Below are 16937 nucleotides of genomic sequence, written 5' to 3'. Positions count from 1 at the left end.
ACACATCTCAGCCACCAGATACAACATACTTCTTCAACCCAAACACTGCTAAGTACTCAAAAACCGCATAATCAAGTGACAGCAGAGGAGCTTTGGCAAGACATCTGTCCATCTATAAATAGAGCTGTGTGTCCTTATCGCAGGGCTTTGATGCGTTTGGGGAGAATATTTTTTCCCCTTCGCCACCGAGTCCCAGGCAGCACAGATAATGGGCTTGAATCGATCCAGCTCAAGTATTACTAAACTTCCTACCACTGTGGCAGCATGCCAGCCTCAAATAGGACAAGGGAACATGTGTCTGCTCAGAGGCAACCACAAGGAGCAGGCAGAAAATTGCTTTAGACTTAAAAAAAAAAAAAAAAAAAAAGGTGCTTTTTGCAGATTTGTTGATCAATCTACAATGTATTTTAGAGGTTTAAGAAAGTCAATAGAAACAAGATATATCATTGCTGCACAAGAAGCTGAGAAGTTGTATTTCTATTTATGCAGCTACTGGCACTCCAACCACCGGCTCAGTGTCCTGCTGCGGTCCCACATCACTGCTTCTCCTGCAGCAAAGTCATGGGAAGGAGCTCCCTCCGCTGCCACAGTTCACCACCCCATTGGTTTTGCCAGGACAACTTAACGCTGGGGCTGGCTGGGGTCTGAAATACCTTAAATGTGTCACTACTGCAGCTTGTGCCTTGCTTGCAGCAGGAGGACGTGGAGACACAGGCAGTGGCTGGGCTGACCTCCCACAAACTGTAGTTTTTCTCCTCAGTCTGCATCCACGTGGGTTCAGCGCACAAGTGAACTCAAGTCTCTTGGGATGCTCCAGGCAATGCTGAGACAATCCCTTGGGATTTGTTACTCAGCTTGATGCTGCTGGAAGACCACACAGGTCAGTGGCCTGGCCTCTGCAAACTCATTCCCAGGGATGTGACAAGTAGGTCCCCTGCTGCAGACACGTCTGCCATGTACCCACCATACCTCTTGCACCATCATGGCATGACTTGGAGAAGCCTTGCACAGAACCCCTTGCAGCCCTCTGGTCCCCAACAGCTCCATCCACCGCAGAGCACTACAAAGGATATTCAGGATTTTTCTTTCCCTTTTTTAGTATAGTGAGTCACATAACATGCCTTATCAAACCAGACCTAAATCATGTCTGCCTCTCCCCAGATCCCGTGTAATACGTCAGCCATTAAACATGCAATTAGCTGCATTTACAAATCCGTAAGAGGCTCTCACCAGCCATCCATCGCTCACAGGCAGGACTGTTCATATCCCTCCAGTGGAGCCTCTCCTAATGAGCCCCCAGAAGAGGATCCCACTGGAACTGTCCACGTCCCTTTCCCAGGCACAAAAAAGCCATTTCCTGGCCTCCACACTCTGCCTCAGAGGGTAAAGAATAATGTGGGCATCAGGATTGGAAAGAGTTGGCTGCACACTCTTTGTCAGCAGGCAAAATCCTCGTGTTGTAGGATGCCCAGCTCCACACATCCTTCTGCCCCAGAGCCCATCCAGGCATGGGAAAACAGGTCAGGCTGCAACAGGGAAGCAGAAAACAGCTTTCTAGCCTTCCTACAAGGCTAAAACGTGCAACACGTGTTTGACATGTCTGTCAAACACCCCACCTGAACCCCATCAATGGTCCCTTTGGGAGCAAACCTAGAGGAGGAAGCCAGTGATGCAGAGCAGGGACAGGCAGCTAGGGCACCAAGGCTGGCAGGCTTACCAGCCTTCTGATGCTTCTCCAACCCCCCTCCCATCTCTCTGCCAGGCTCAAGCTACTCCAACGGTATATCTTCTGAGTTGGGCTTTTACTCCTCCTCTGCCGCGCACAAGCAGGCATCAGGGGACGTATCATTCAGCAAATCCGAGGAAGAAACAAGCAGCATTAACCGTTAGCATGTGTGTTTGGAGACCCCTCAAACTCTTTTTTCCCTTGCTCCCATCTGCTTTGCTCTGGGCCACCAAATCCAATTCAGCAGCGCTCAGAGCTTGTACCAAAGCTGCAACGCATTTGTCAGATCCCTGACTAGACCCATGGCTAATTTTACAATGCTAATTTATCTCACCATATTACATCGCTTTCCTTTCATCCCCCCCCCCGCCTTCCCCCCAATCCCATTACCGCCAGTGTACCTTGTAGCCAGCATGTAACAGTAATTGGTATTATTAGAGACGTACCCTACTCGAGCTGCTCTATTTGCAGAGCTGCGAGGAGTCCCGTGGGTGGGCTGATCCACACCAAGGATGGGGAGGGAAGGAGTCCTTATTCTACGCCACTCCATGGATGCCACCAACAGGCAAAGCCAAGGGCGGTGTTGTGCTGCTGCAGAGCATCTCTGCATGCCCAGACCCCGGCCCGTTCCCACTGGGGCTCCATCAGGTGTAGTCCACCCCTGGGCGTGGACCGTTTAACTCCAGAGGCCACATTCAGCCTTGCACACAGCGAGCACTTCTGTCCTCGCTTTTGGCTCAGGGGATAAAGTACTCTGCCAATCCAAGGTTAAAGGGGCAGTAAAACACCCCTAGGAAGCATGATGCAGGGGTAGAGGGCAGGGGACAAGCACAGGGAAAGTTCAGGAGACTTCATGCTATTTTGGCCAACAGTTTCTCCTTTTTGGTGTAAGCTAATGCTTTCCAAGACAAATGTAACTAAAGTCATGCAGTTTTAGCTAAGTGAGAGACTGCTCTAGTCAAACGGTGACAATTCCTACTTAAGATGTCCTTGCCTGGCGTTTAGAGACTTGTTAAATATTAATTCATCATTTTCATTTCTCAAGCAGAGCATCAGCAAGCACTGGCTTCCCCAGCATGGCTCTGCAGGGTCCGTGTCCCCAAGTGGGGAATCCCCATTCACAGGCCCCTTCCCTGCTCCACCAGGGTCCCTGTGGCTTGAGAAAATGACCCAAAACCCCTCCTCAAACAGCACTGTGATATCACAGCCCCATACAGAGCACATACGTAACGGGTCTCAGAAGTGAGGCAATCTCTTGATCGTGGCTGGTGGTGGTGTTGGTCTCCTAAGGGGATGCAGCCCTTTTCAAGCATAGCCCATGGAATTCCATCACATCTGGGATGCTGCAGCCTCCCAGGGCAGGAAGGCATAAAGAATATCAAGCAGACCTGAGAGCTCCAAGTTGTGCTTGTCTGCAAGAGGTGGCACCTCACCTCCTGTCACAAAGCAAGGCTGGATGACACTTACCTGCTCCAGGGTGGTTCAGCCACAACAGGACCTCTGCTACGCTGGTCAGACCATATATCTCTGAGCTGCCCAAAGGATTTTCAAGTGAGAGTTCTTTATGAGGATACTGTCCATGTGCAGTCCACGACATGCATTTTCTAAGCTCTTCATGCAAACCTGGCCCTCCACATTCTAAATAATCACTCCCAGCGTCTGTCCTCTTTGTACAGAAGCCAAAAGGCTGCTCACATACCAGAACCAGGAGCAGCCTTTTGTCACACTTTAATAAATGCCATCCTCACCGGAAGACCTGTATCCTAAACACCCACCATAGCCAGGTGGTCCAGAGCACACCAATCAAGTACAAATTGGGTGAGCAAGGTTTTTAACCCACCTCTTACCTCTCCACCAGTCCAGAGTCCTTGGGGCGTCCCCAATTTCTCATAAACGTCCAGAGGATTCTTCTGACTGCTTGACCAACCCTCGCTGCTCAGATCTGGGATTTTCTTCAACAAAACAGAAGAGACAACCTGTCAGGTTACCAGGTGGAGCTCTGCCACTGCTTTGGGTTTAGGAAATAACCAAGGGAGGGGGGCATCTGTTTCCCAGTCCTGACAGCTGGGGGTAACTGGTGCAAACATGAAGCTAGTTTAGACTAAGAGCCCTCCCACATGAGCGTCACAGTCCAGCCCCAAAGCACACATTTGCTTAATTATTTCGATTCAGAGACGTGAAATGGGAGAGGGAAAAAAAAAAATCCTGCAGCTTGGGGCGTCTGTGATCTTCTTTAAAGACAGACAGCAATGCTCCCCAGACAAAACAGCACAGCAACACTACACTGTCAGCCCAGCACCAAGGCATCTGCCCATGAAGTCTTGCACTGCCTAAGCCCTAATCCTGAAAAGTCTCACACATGTGTTAAGTGGTGCAGGGAGAGGCCACTCTGACTGAACCTGGGAGTGTGAAGAGGAAAGCATGCATGTACGGCTTTGCAGCACGGACACCAATGACTAGAAATGGGAGAGGAACTCTCTGTGCTACGCCTGACATGCTGCCTAGTGAGATGGAGTCTGAGGCATTAGTATATCCAGTGGTGCCCTGCCTTATAGCAGGAAATACGCTTTTTGTGTTAGACAAATTATCAGTTGAGATCTGTGGTCATTATCCAGCTCTTGTGGCTGAGGTTGTGTTGTTCCCCCTGCTTCTTTTTAAATGCTTTGAGGAGAAAAACAAACTCTTATGGATCTGCATTATTAAAAATGAAAAATAAGAGCCAAACTCCACTGGCAAGAGGAAAGTCTGGGAGTCACTCCTGCAGAGCTGTCTTCCCAAGGGTGACAGTGACTTCAATCCTGGAACACCACAGGCTTTAATTAGCACCCAACCCTCAGCTAATGTGTTTTGCCAAAGTCCTCCCCAGGACCCCATGCAAAGCCCAGGCAAGTCAGCAAGAGGATGCTACAGAAACACAAACTACAACCCCTATCCACCCCCCACCTTGCCTACAAAACCTAAATAAATAAATGACACTCCCAAAACTCCACTGGATGCCTGATGGAGAAACCCTCATTTGCAAAATGCTGGGAAATAATTAAAAAGTTTGCCCAGAGCTTAAAAGGAGGGAAGTGGACTGTTTATCATGCCAGCAGCCATAGTGTGCCACAATTTATCATGCTTGTCATGTGTCAGCCACCAAGAAATTTAACTCCAGCTGCCCCAAGCCCAGCAGCCGCAACGCCCCATCAGTCAAGAGCTGCTCTGCCAGGCACCCTGGAGCTGATGAGTGACTGGCAAGGAGGGGAGAGGGCTCCTCCCCACCAAGCCTCCTCTGGTTCTGCACTGCCAGTGCAACTCTTTAGTTTGCTTTTTTTTCAATTTTTGGTTTTTTAGCCACAGATGAAGCAGGACAGAGGAGATCAGGCTACAGCAAAAGACAAGGCTTGTTCGTCACTACCTGCCAGGGACCTGTCTGGGCTGCAACTCCAGCTTGGTAGGGATATAAGAAGAGAGGTGGGTTTAGCACTGCATACCCTCATGGGTACAAAGCACAAAATCCTGATGCCTTTGCTGAGAACCTGCCCATATGAAAAGGACTGACAGCCACAGCCACCTCTGTGCCTTGCGCTGATGGGACAAACCACCCCTGCCACAGGTTCAGCAGCCCAGTTTTCCACATGGAAGTCAAAGCATGACTTGCTTTTTAGGAACTCCAGACTGAGGTCAAACAGGGTTTTGGAGGAATATGGCATGCCCAAATCAGGTCATCAGCTGAAGGACCTGATTCAGGGTATAAGTTACTGCTGAACCAGCAGGAAGATCTGTGAGCTAGGCTTCCCCGGAAACTTGGACCTGCCTTGGACTCAGCTCAGGTGGGCTCACATAAGGAGCAAATGTTGCCAGCCACAGAGCAGGGTTTTTAACCCACCTCTACAGTCCTGGATCAGATCTCAGCAGGACTTGAAGTCTCAGCAGTGCTCTGGTCAGGGCACTTCATCAGTGTGACACCTGCTTTATAGGGCCTGTCTGGGCTGCCCCACACACATACTCCGGCTTTGGCCATTTCTGTAGCAACAAGCTGAGTTAAGAGGAACCTGCCTACAAAAGCACTAACTGTTTAAACAGGTCCCTGCAAAACCCTGGAGGAAGCACAGTACTGATGGCATGATACATGTCCCACGTGATGCATCTGCACAGTACAGACAGGGCTAAGAGATAACCAAACCACTTGCAAAACAAAAAACAAAACCAACCAACCAAACCAAGTTCCAAACACACATCATTTGCCAAAAATCTTTCTCCCCAGCACAAGCTGGGGCTAAACTCTTCAGGGATCCACGAATTTTACTTGGACCAGCAGAAGAGGCCCACAGTTTCCAAGCAGCAAGGCATCCCTTGCAAGAGCTGGGCACAGGTTTTGCACTCACGTGTGCTCAAAGCAGCGCAGTTCCTGCTGTGGGAACCTCTCTGCACACGCTATTTATAACACACCCACACAGCAGCGTTGTCTCAGAGCCTCGCCACTTGGCGCAGGGAAGGTGGATTTTCGTGACATCAGCAACAGGCAGATCCCTGACGCCTGGCTGAAAACCTTCCCCAAAACTTATCAGACCCAGTTTCACAGCAAAAGATAGTAAAATTTCTTCAGCACGACGACTGCAAGAATTTTTGTGTTGTTTTCTTTTTTTTTTAAATTTTATTTTTAACTGCGGATAAACTAATGCCTTTTTCTCCCCAGAACTCTGTTCTGCGAGTAGCTTAAAACTCTCTTTGCTAAAATTTTCCAAAAAAATTCAGCCAGAGGCAGAGACATGTGAAGTTTCAGTCCAAATGGTTAAAGGCTGGCATAGTTTCAAGCAACTGAAGACAGGGGCTTATAATCAGAAGTGTCAGGCAGCCTTAATTATATTATTTCCTGAAGGAAATAGTTTTCCCTGCCGAAGTCCAGGAGTTATTAAAAAAAGTTGACCTCACTGGAACCAATCAAGATGGAGACGAGAAGCCTGTGATGGATTCTTAAGGCAGGCGTGATCATGCATCTGTATTTTCAGGGGTCCAGGATTTTAGGACAGGTGCTCCCAGACAAGCCTGGCCTTGTGACAGCCGATGGCCAGAAGCCAGGATGCAGAGCCCCCTCGCTTACAGCCTCATGAATTGCCCTAAGCAGGGGCATATAAGAGCCCCATGCGCCCTAGGAGGGTGCTTGCCTGTGCCTGCATCGATTGCCTCACCAACACAAGCAAAGAAAAACAGCCAGATGCTTTGTAGCTGTCAGGAACAGTGTCTTTTTGTCCATCTCTTCCTCTGTGCCCATAAATAAAAGTGACAGCAACTTTATTTAGGACTTCTTCCAGTTAAGAGGGGATGGAAGAAAAGTGAAAAATGAAATTGCAGCTCAGCAGAGGTGGAGGAAGAAGATGCTGGAGGTACAGCTCAGGCTATGCCACTGCTGCAGCAGCCTGGGCTGGTGGCAGCCCTCATGCTCCAAAATCAGCACCTCCACATCCCCATCCGTGCTCCCTTCTCTTTTGCCCTTTCAGACAACCCCACATGCCCGTGTCTGCTGCTGCCCATCAACTCCCCAGCACTACCCAAGAGGCTCAAGCGTCTGTAGTGAGTCAGAGATGGAATAACCATGTCTTCTTTCCTCTTGAAAGAGACTAAAAAACCCCCAAATAATCCAGAGGAGAAAGTCACCTGTTCCCTGCACATATGCAAGGCTTGTACTCATAGCATCAACAGTAGCCCCAAAATGCAGCTCAGCCCTGTGCAGTTCACCAGCACGGCTGAGCAGGGAGTGCAGCAGCTCCACCAACATCCACTACCACAGAAGGTCCTGCCTGTTTTGGCTATAACCTCCAGGTCTGTTGCAACTGAGTCAAAGAGCAGGAGAGAAGGTGAAGGCTGCTCTGCAAGAGGGCTGAGCACCCTTCAGACCCAGCCCCAGGCAATGCCCCCCCATAAGAGACCACAGCCAGGGTTTGAGCAGCCCAGCCTGGGCCCCCCCACAGCTTCCTGCAGCATCTCCCAGTAGCACAGCACCTCATGTATCTCTACGATATGGCAACACGCTGATAGCGCAAGCTTTGTGTCAACCTTCATCCCACTTGCACCACTGCGAGAGTTATGCCACAATCCAGCCCAGACCCAGTCCCCAGGTGCTTAGGGGCTTGACTGGAGCTAGCCTAGAGTTGTGCCCTGCACTTGCACACAAACACAAACACAGGCGTGTAGGAAAAAGAGCCCCTCCCCTCCCCCGGGAGAGGTGCCCACCCCATGCAGAAAGGATCAGTGTGGAAGCTGTGTGCAGCTCCCCAGGGGGAGAGTGGCTGCCAGTGACCTCATGGGTTTCTTCCACCGCTGCCCTCTCCGCTGCCATGAGTCAGAGATTAATGACAGGCCATTTGTCAGCACCGGTGGCATCATCACCAATCTCATTTCTGAGCAGACATCTGACCTTGCTTGCCTCCCCGAGACCCGTGTTACCGCACGGCTCCGGCAGCCTCCTGACAGCTCCCAGGGGACACAACGCAAGGCAGGGAACCAGCTGTGGCACAGCCCCATCCTGAGTCAGGATCCACAGACTAACCCTTTAGCTGCGGGATGAGTGGTGAGTGCCAGCTTGTCCCACTGCCCTACCGTTCTCCCAGCTGGCACCCAAGAAAGGGTCTCCCTTTACTGAGCACTGGACTGGGTTATGGAGAAGGGAGATCTGTGCCCAAAGAGGAGGGCTCAGGCAAAGCCAGCCTTGCCTGAATCTCGGGAAGAAAGGGGAGGGGGGGGTGGGGGACACACATGACCCTTTTCTGACGCCTGCATCATCCTGTGTCTCAGCCCCACACTACCCAACCAGCTAGAGGGATCAATGTGCAGTTCCAGCTGTGGCACCCAGAGCTTCTCCACAGTCAACCATGGCTGAATTTTAACCCAGATCTCACTCAGTGAGGAGATCAGATAAAATCCAGACACAGATCCACCCTGCCTTCCTAAGCAGAGCTTGTACCCATGTTCTGTGGTGTAGATGATCTAAGCCACAGGGTCCAGCACTCTTCTGCCCCAACCTAGACCATGATGGCACTGTCAGATCTGCTACGTGACTGTCACTTGGTCACCACACACAGCTCTGGTCCTCACAGAAATTGAATAGAGAGACCACAAGAGGCACAGGGGAAGGGGAACAAAACATCATCTACATCAGGGCACACCATGGCTTTTCAGCCTGGGAAGAAGGAGGAGGGAGGACAGGCACAGGATCTCAGGCTAGACACACTGTTGTTGGCCAAACCATGAAATTCACACAGCTCCTTACTAAACAGCAGAAAACATATTATTTCAAGAGGAGCAGGGAAAACTCAAGGAGAACAGGTCCTCTGACAAATGTTGGTCCTGATAAAAGCTTTGCTTCAACATAACCCTCAGCCATAGACAGCCAGATGTATCCCCACCAGGAGGGACGAGACAACCACTACCATGGCTCTTCTTCTGCGCCAAGTCAATCCAGTCCCAGCTCTCACATTTCTCATAAGAGGAACGAATTAAAATGATGTGAGACTGGGAAAAGACCCACTCAGTTAAGATGAAGAAATCAGTGCCATTAAACGTCATTAGAATAATATGCCCAGAAAGCTTCATAAAAGGAGATACCATATGATTGAATGCTCTCCAGACCCTCATTTTACACAGACCCAAAACATCAACCAAGAGCCTCTTCTAACAGCCAGCTCTCACAACGATCAGAAGGTTTGAGGTTTCGTTTTGTGATGTGTTGTTTGTTTTTTTTCCCGAGGCGCTTTTGGGCTTGATTGAAACTACAATTCCTTTAGCTCCTGGGGGGGGGGGGGGGGGGGGGGGGGGGGGGGGGGGGGGGGGGGGGGGGCTGGGGGAGGCTGGAAGACAGGATAAAAATCATTTTTCATTAAGCTGGAACAAATGGCATTTTTGCTTGTCAAAAATTTTTGATACAACTCTGACAGACTCGACCAGACATATAAATAAAAGATTTAAATCCTTCTGCTTTCAGAGCTTAAGAAAAACCTGCTGCCAGTGCCATGCCAGTACAAGCTCTCTCCTACAGGTCGCACTCCCCGGGGGCTGCCAGCACCATCTTAGCACTGATACCAGGACAGAGGGCTGGTACCTGCCACACCAGTCAGTTCATCAAAGTAAAACCCCACCAGCTCATGTTATCCCTCTGCAGGCTGCTCTCTCCGGGAGCGGATCAGCCTCCCCTGACTCAGCCAGCGAACAGCCGGCTCCAGGGACAGGGAGGTGAGCAGCATCGATCCCTTCCCTCTCCTGCCACCATCCGTATCCGATAGCAGCATCGACCGAGAAGTGCTGGATGCTGTATTTCCTCAGCCACCTGGGCTGTGCACCAGCAGCCATCGAGCCTCTTTCCCCATCCGTTGTGTCAGCGAGGCAGCCGCAGACGCCGTGACAAGATGCAGAGCGGTGTCGAAGCCCATTTCGAAATCCTTCTATCCTATTCAAGCCAGAGAGGCTTATGTGCATGGATTTATACTGTTTGCCCCAATATTTAGCTACTGAGCTGACTAATCTGTGTGCAAGAAAAACCCCGGTGGCTCAGAGGCTGAGCAATCTACATCATTCATCATTTAGATTAGCTATTGTCTTAATCCTCTTTAAACTACTGTATAATACATAAGGGAATGGATGTCCTATATGCTCGGGATATGCAGAAAAAACCTAGGCTGAAGCCCAGAAACTTGGGCAGAAGCTAGAATGACAAATCCTACCACAGAAGAAGCCACAGAAGAAAAAGGAAACTTGTTGCACCCCCTGACAGCTGGTTTAACTTCTTGATCTCTCCACCCTAGCAGCCTTTAATTATTTCCCATCCAGTTTCCTAAAGCTCCTCTGCCGTCTCCCTTCATCACAACCCTGCTACAAACTGCGGATTCCAACCTGCACCAGTTCATGCAATGTGGTCAAGCTGCAGCTCTGCACCCTGGGAGATGGGATGTCCCACTCAAGCACCACCCACGGCCGCACTTCTCTTGAAAAGGCAACAGCTCTGCCCAGCCCAGTGCCAAGCTTTGGGCCATATCTGGTGAACAGGCAGGCTCAGGTCAACAATTAAAGCCTGCTTGGCTCTCCATGACCATGCCACAGATTGCTGCAGCACCCACTGGGAGGATGAACAAAACCAGGATTCTTTATGGAAACAAGGAGTTTGAGGGCGGATGGGGTGCGGGAGGGGTGCAACAAGGCAGTAGCAAATGAGGCTTTAGTGCCCTGTCTGCCAGAGCTGAGGGAGCTAATAACCAGACAGATGAGCTAAATTGTCTTCTGAACCTCTGTATCAGTATTCACATTACAGAGGCTGCTTCCAGCAATTCCAGAGTATTAATAATAAATGCTACATAATTACAGCAGACTTGCTTTGTCCTCTCTTCCTGTTTACTGTCAATGTCTCAGTAACCCTGTGCAGCCCACAGCCAGCTCTCTGCCGGTCCCAGCCCCTCCACAGGTGGCACAGCCCTGGTATCACCAATGGGTGTCTCTCCCAGCTCCTTCCTAGGGAGGTGAAGGAAAGATCAAATCCTGATACCACTCAGAAGTGATCATCTTCTACCCGTCAAAGCCCTGACAGTGTTGCTGTAGGGCATGAAAAAAGTGTATTTGGGGGCTCAGCAGCACTCCCAAGCTGGGATGAGCTGAGGACTGTGGAAACAGCATCTCCAATGCACAGAGTTGCAACAAGTCACCAAGAGCCTCTTAAGGGTAAATAGGGCTTTATGGCCTCTCCTGGTTTTAAACTTCTCCAGACTTGCAGCTGGAGCTGCCTTCCCTACAGAGGTGTTTTTTGGGGTACCTCTGCTCCAGCCCATGGGGACACTTCCTGCTGCACCCAGGGATATAGGGCTGTCAGTGGTGACAGCCACCAGGATGCAAACCAGGAGCAGTAACACTGCACACTGCTGGGAGCTGGAAGCTGGCTCTGGAGCAACCCCAGAAGGACATACTTGTGGGAAGACATAGGAGACGATCCTCAGGTCCCAAGTCTGGCATCCAGGTAAGGAAGAACTAAGTTTTGGGGTAATCAAGTTTCAAACCAAACACCTCCAGCCTGAGCAGTGGCCACAGTCTCACACCATTCTCTGCAGCACCATGGCCCCTCGGACCCAGCTACTCCTCCCAAATATCCTTCCTCCTAGGCAAGCTGTAACAAAATGCCTCCCCTGTCTGATAATTTCATACACTGATCCAAATGAGATTTAAAGACCCTCTGGCACTTCATCCCTAAATTTTAGAAGTGTTTAGTCCATTGTAGCTGCAAACTGAACTCTGGAGCCTGCTTTACTTCCCATGGGACTGTCTCTGTGAGTATTTCTTCCTCAGTTAAAGGCGAAAAGCATCAAAACTCCTGAGAAGGGTCCAACTTAATGGTGCAATAGCAGTTTATATCTAAGCACAAGTTTAATTTGCACCTTTCAGACTAGCTCTCTCTTTTCCCAGCCTTGCAGGGAGGCTGTCATGGCCCTTAACACAGCTTCAATAATAGAAGAGAACAAATACCTCAAATGGGATTCCTGTGGGAAGAAACCAATATGCAAAACAAAGTGTGCCTGGCTTCCAGTGCAAATTAACTCAGCTTCTGCCCTGACTCCAGACCTTTCCAGACATAAGACCCATTGGACGGCAAATGAATGCCAAGCAACTCAGATGCAAATCTCTCCCTGAACAGAGAAAGCATCAAATGCTGAGGGAACACTTGGTTCAAACAGCATTGAGAAGCCTTGAAATGGAAAAAACATCCCAACCCAAATCCAGCTCTGTCAGTCACACAGGGAAAGCAAGGCTGGAGTGACATAAGAACATCTGTCCCTCAGACACCGGTGTCTCCCCCTCAACCTGGGACACGCAGAGCATCCCCCAGCGCTGGGGGATTCTCCATCCAACCATTCTCCAGTGGTTCCCACACCTGCACACATCCACTTGGTGTTTTCTGTACCTCCTTGCCAGGTGAAGCATAGAAGAATTTTTCTCCCTCTGCACAGACACATTTTTGAATTGTCAGAGACTGAAACAGCAACCAGGAATATAGAGAAAGAAAGACAGTGCTTCTGTCCTAAGATGAGTAAGGCACCGAGAAAAGTGAGAGGGACAGATGGTGCAACAGCAAGCCAGAAGGCAGGAATCCTCTGGACTGCTTACATGGGAGTGTGCATGCCAGAGAAGGATGGAGCAGAATGAAGACTGGGAAAAAATGGGATCATCATCATCATTGCATCAAGCTCTTCCTTGCAGGACAGTACCAGGAGGACTACTTTGAGAGCAACATGGCTAGTAGACAGTCCCAGAGTGCAAGGAAGGACAAGTTCATCCCCACTGAGTGGCCCTGGACTGATTACATATCTGCTGGATGTCTCTTTCTTCACTCACTGCCACTTTTGACAAGGCAGCCCCAATTCCTTCACCACAGGGACCTGTGCAAAAGGCACTCAGCAGGCTGGAGTCCCCACACACCACCATGGGATGGTGCAGCCCAGAAAGCAATAATCCATATGGACAGGGAAGGGAAACCCATGAAGACTTGCAAGGAAGATGACATATGTGAACCACAAAAAGGAAGATCCCGAGCTGGCTTGGACACACACAACCCGTGTTGCTGGAGGAGCTCCCACACTCAGAGGGAAGGGATGGCCTTGCCAGTCCCTCACAGCATCCGCCAGACACACGGACAGGCTGTCAAAGCAGAATGGAAAGTGTGGGAGGACAGTGAAGTGCCTGGACTGATCCCTGCACAGTGATGGCATAAAGTTTGCCCCAGGATTATCAGCCAGTTCTCCTAGAAGACAGAAAAGCATTAGTTTTCTGAGGCCCCACGCTCATCTCCAGGACAGCCTGCATCCCAAATCCCTGCCAGGGCTGTTTCCCTGCTTTCCAACAGTGCCCATGTCCAAACCCACCCCCCAAACCTCAGGATGCTCCTCGGCAGTTGATGACAGCACATTGCAGGCTGTGTGAGCCTCTTGTGTCAGCCCCCACTGCAAGCCATTTAAAAAAGAGACAGCAAGTTATTAACTACAAATTAAGCTGCTAATTGATACTAAGCTCTGTTAGCTCTAGGGGAAACAGAGGTAGAGCTGTGCCCCTGACACCACGGTTCACTGACTGCAAGCGTAATATGAGGGGCCTGATCTCCCCAAGAAAGCTGCTGAGGACACAGCTGTACAGCTTCCAGCTGAGCTCTGCCTGCTAGCCCAGGGATCTCTTAATACTTCACTTCCTCCACCTGTGATCTGCCTCCAACCACTGTGACAACCAAAGCTACAAACACGCTCTCCCAGATGACAGTCAGACCCCAGTACAAACCCTGACAGCACCCATAAGTGCCAGTGATTGCCTCCATCAGACTTTTTCCATAACACAGCAATTAGGGGTGACAGCTCCAGGGCTCCCCCCTGCAAATAAAGATTTCCTCTCTTGTACAGGATGAAGTTTCCCGACCACCACTTCCCAGTAGCACTTCAAGGTGCTACTTCTTTACAAGAAGTCCAAGTTTTGTTTGGCCCTGGGTGGACTCCTGCATCTTGCAGAGGATGAGGAGATGAAGCATTGCAAGGATTGGTCCACACCAGGCAGGTCAGATGGATGCCAGCCGAGATCCTAGAGTCTAAGAAATCCCTCCTGCACAATTTCCTCAGCTCTGCCTTTTGAAAAACTCTGAAACATAGTGCAGAATTACCTCCTCTCTTAATAAGTAACAGGTAATATGCAATAAAACAGTAATACTAACAAATAATGAATAACAACACCTTAATAAGAGGCAGTAAAGCTCTGAGTATTGCACCACTTTGTCCCAACTTTGAAGCAGATGGGATGCTCATCTCTTGCACAGGGAAGCTCAGCACTTGCCTGCGTTGGACAGACCTGCCTTTTTCAGGGGCTCTGCTGGAGCAGGACCAGTTCTGCTGGGTTTGGCCATCAAGCAGCCAATGCCAAGGTTTCCATCCATCCACTCTGGCACTGCCCTTCTCTTTTGGCAGCCCAGTTAAGCCTAACGAATCACATCCAGCACAAGTCACGAGCAAACACAGGAAGACTTGGCGACCATGATGCTGTGCAAGCAGAAGATGAATAAATAAAACTGACTCAAGTTGACAGAAGATGCCAATTCAGTGGTAGACATTCTGTAGTGAGGCATCTGTTTGGGTGACTTTGGCTAGCTGAGCAAAGAGGGCAAAAAAAAAAAAACCCTGACAAAAGCCAGTTCTGCCTTTTAATGAGGGAAGAACTCCAGGGATGTTTTATGCTATTTCAACATTTAAGTTCCGGGTTTTTTAAAAACAAAGAGGAGTATATTTCTAGTTACTGGAATGGATTTAGAATCACAGCTATAGAATACTGTAGACTGACCCAGATGTCAACCTAATGCCATGCAGGTGGCTCAGGACCAGCCAGCTCAGGTACAGGGGTTGCTGCAGGTCAGGACTGGGCAACTCAAAGACTGGGCTTTTCTCATCTCTTATTCCTCTTGCAGTGTTTGACCACCACCGTGGGGACAAGATACTTCTCAGTGCCTGACAGATGCCCCAAATTGGGCTGTGGTCTGCTGCCCGTCCCTGGGTGCTGCCAAAACCAACTCCATTTCCGGCCTCTCCCTACCCATCAAGAGGCTCGAGATTGCAATGATGCCCCCCCTCAACACCATGCTTCACCTCCCCTTCCCCAAGCGGCACACACCCACTGCTCCCAGAATCTCCAACATCACTCCTGTCCTTCACAAACCCTCCAAGCTACTCAGCTGACAAACACCTAGGAGTTTTGACATCACTCCCCCAGGAGATGATGGTGGGGAAATGCTGCAAACCAAGGCAAACTGCACAGCTTCCTAAGAGACAAGAAACCAGAAACCCTTCCCAAATCTCGCTGTAGCCATAACCGACTGTCACAGTTTTTCTTTCAAAAAACAAAGAGCCCTGCTCCATGGTAATGCAAACAGTTGCTGTTCCAACATAGTTCCCCCCCGCCCTTTCCCTTCCCTGCCCCGTTCAATTTGAAGTCAATTACAGGAAGGTTAATGGGGCAGAGAGGATGCCAGTCGGCTGGGTAATGATGTCAAAGCACCTGGTATTGCCTGGGCAACAGCTAGGCAGCGGGGATGTAAATGAAGGCACAGGATTGCACTTGGTCCCTCGAAATGAGCTGATGCAATTGAGCGTATCAGCGTTAATGAACATGGAAATGACGAGAGAGCACCCAGAGAAACAAGACATTGATGGGGAGGTGGGAGCTGCACCCACTGCAGGAAGATACGGCAACAAGCACCATGTTCTGGGTTTCAACAGTAACAGCCTCCACAGTGCCGACCTTCCCCTGAAGTCTTCACTCAGATGTGCTTCCCATGGTTTAACACTCGGGCTTTGCACACCCGAGGCCGAATCATGTTGATCTGCTGAAAGCTTCCCTCATGCAGCTCCTGGCTCCTCTCCAGACAAGCTATGACAGAAGGAGCAAGAGGGGAGATTGTGTGCGTCAAGAGGCCACATCTTTGAGTGACCTGATAAACATGGAGCCACGGCAGCAAAGACCCAGGGGCAAGTGGTGCACAGGAGCAGAGGTGCTTGAGGGCACTTCAGTGCAAGGAGCAGTGACCTGCTCAGCAGGAAGGCTGTTCCAGCAGTGCAAACCAGATTCTCCAAAGCTTGCAGTCTGCGCATCATCTGCAATTGATATTTTGAAGTTTTCAGGCAGAGGAATGGGAGACTTTATATGGGAGGTTTCCTGCCAGTACGGCACTTGGCACAATGTGTTTCCGTGGATCAGGGCTACAGGGCAGCACATCGGAGTACTGCAAGCCTCAGACACCTGCAGAAAGCCATTTCCAGCTTTGGTCCACCATCCAACTGCTATGTCTCCATGAGCTCCATCAAATTCCCCTCAGCACATTTACTACTTGGAAAACCTTCACCCCAATGCTATTCAGTGCTTTTCTATTCCTGGTGTTGTAGCCCACTCCATGTGACTACTCTCTCCCTCTTTCCTCACTCCATTCACACTCCAGCACAGCTGCAGTGATGAAGATGCCTTTGGCCCTCATGAGGAGGCCATCCAACCCCAAATCCCAGTGGCATAGGTGCTTGTGCTCCATTTAAGCTTTCTGCTCACTCTGTTCAGTTCCACAGTCCACCCCCAAAATATGCTCCAAGGTGGCAACAGCTCCACCAGCAGCCACAGTGGGATCCCACAGGGGCTCTGCTGCCCCTATAAAAGCTGCATTAGATGGACAGGGGGAAGCTGA

At 50.1% G+C, this 16937-nt stretch overlaps 1 protein-coding gene across 4 annotated transcripts in view; it reads right to left on the bottom strand.

The window, feature by feature from the left end:
- CNTFR (ciliary neurotrophic factor receptor) overlaps positions 1 to 16937 on the bottom strand; it is a 201870-nt gene that overhangs the window by 147150 nt on the left and 37783 nt on the right. For 3 of the 4 annotated variants that reach the window (XM_027906219.1, XM_027906233.1, XM_027906225.1), the window contains one exon: positions 3574 to 3678. In XM_027906219.1, coding sequence (XP_027762020.1) covers positions 3574 to 3678 — 105 coding nt within the window. The remainder of the gene's footprint in view (positions 1 to 3573; positions 3679 to 16937) is intronic. The other variant, XM_027906241.1, reaches the window with a different exon arrangement.

This window comes from Empidonax traillii, unplaced genomic scaffold (genome assembly GCF_003031625.1).
Source record: "Empidonax traillii isolate 1590-97213 ecotype Southwest subspecies unplaced genomic scaffold, ASM303162v1 scaffold26:size2357266, whole genome shotgun sequence".
NCBI classification, from domain to species: domain Eukaryota; kingdom Metazoa; phylum Chordata; class Aves; order Passeriformes; family Tyrannidae; genus Empidonax; species Empidonax traillii.
The sequence above is the reverse complement of the archived record's forward strand: the minus strand, read 5'-3'. Positions and strand labels throughout refer to the sequence as shown.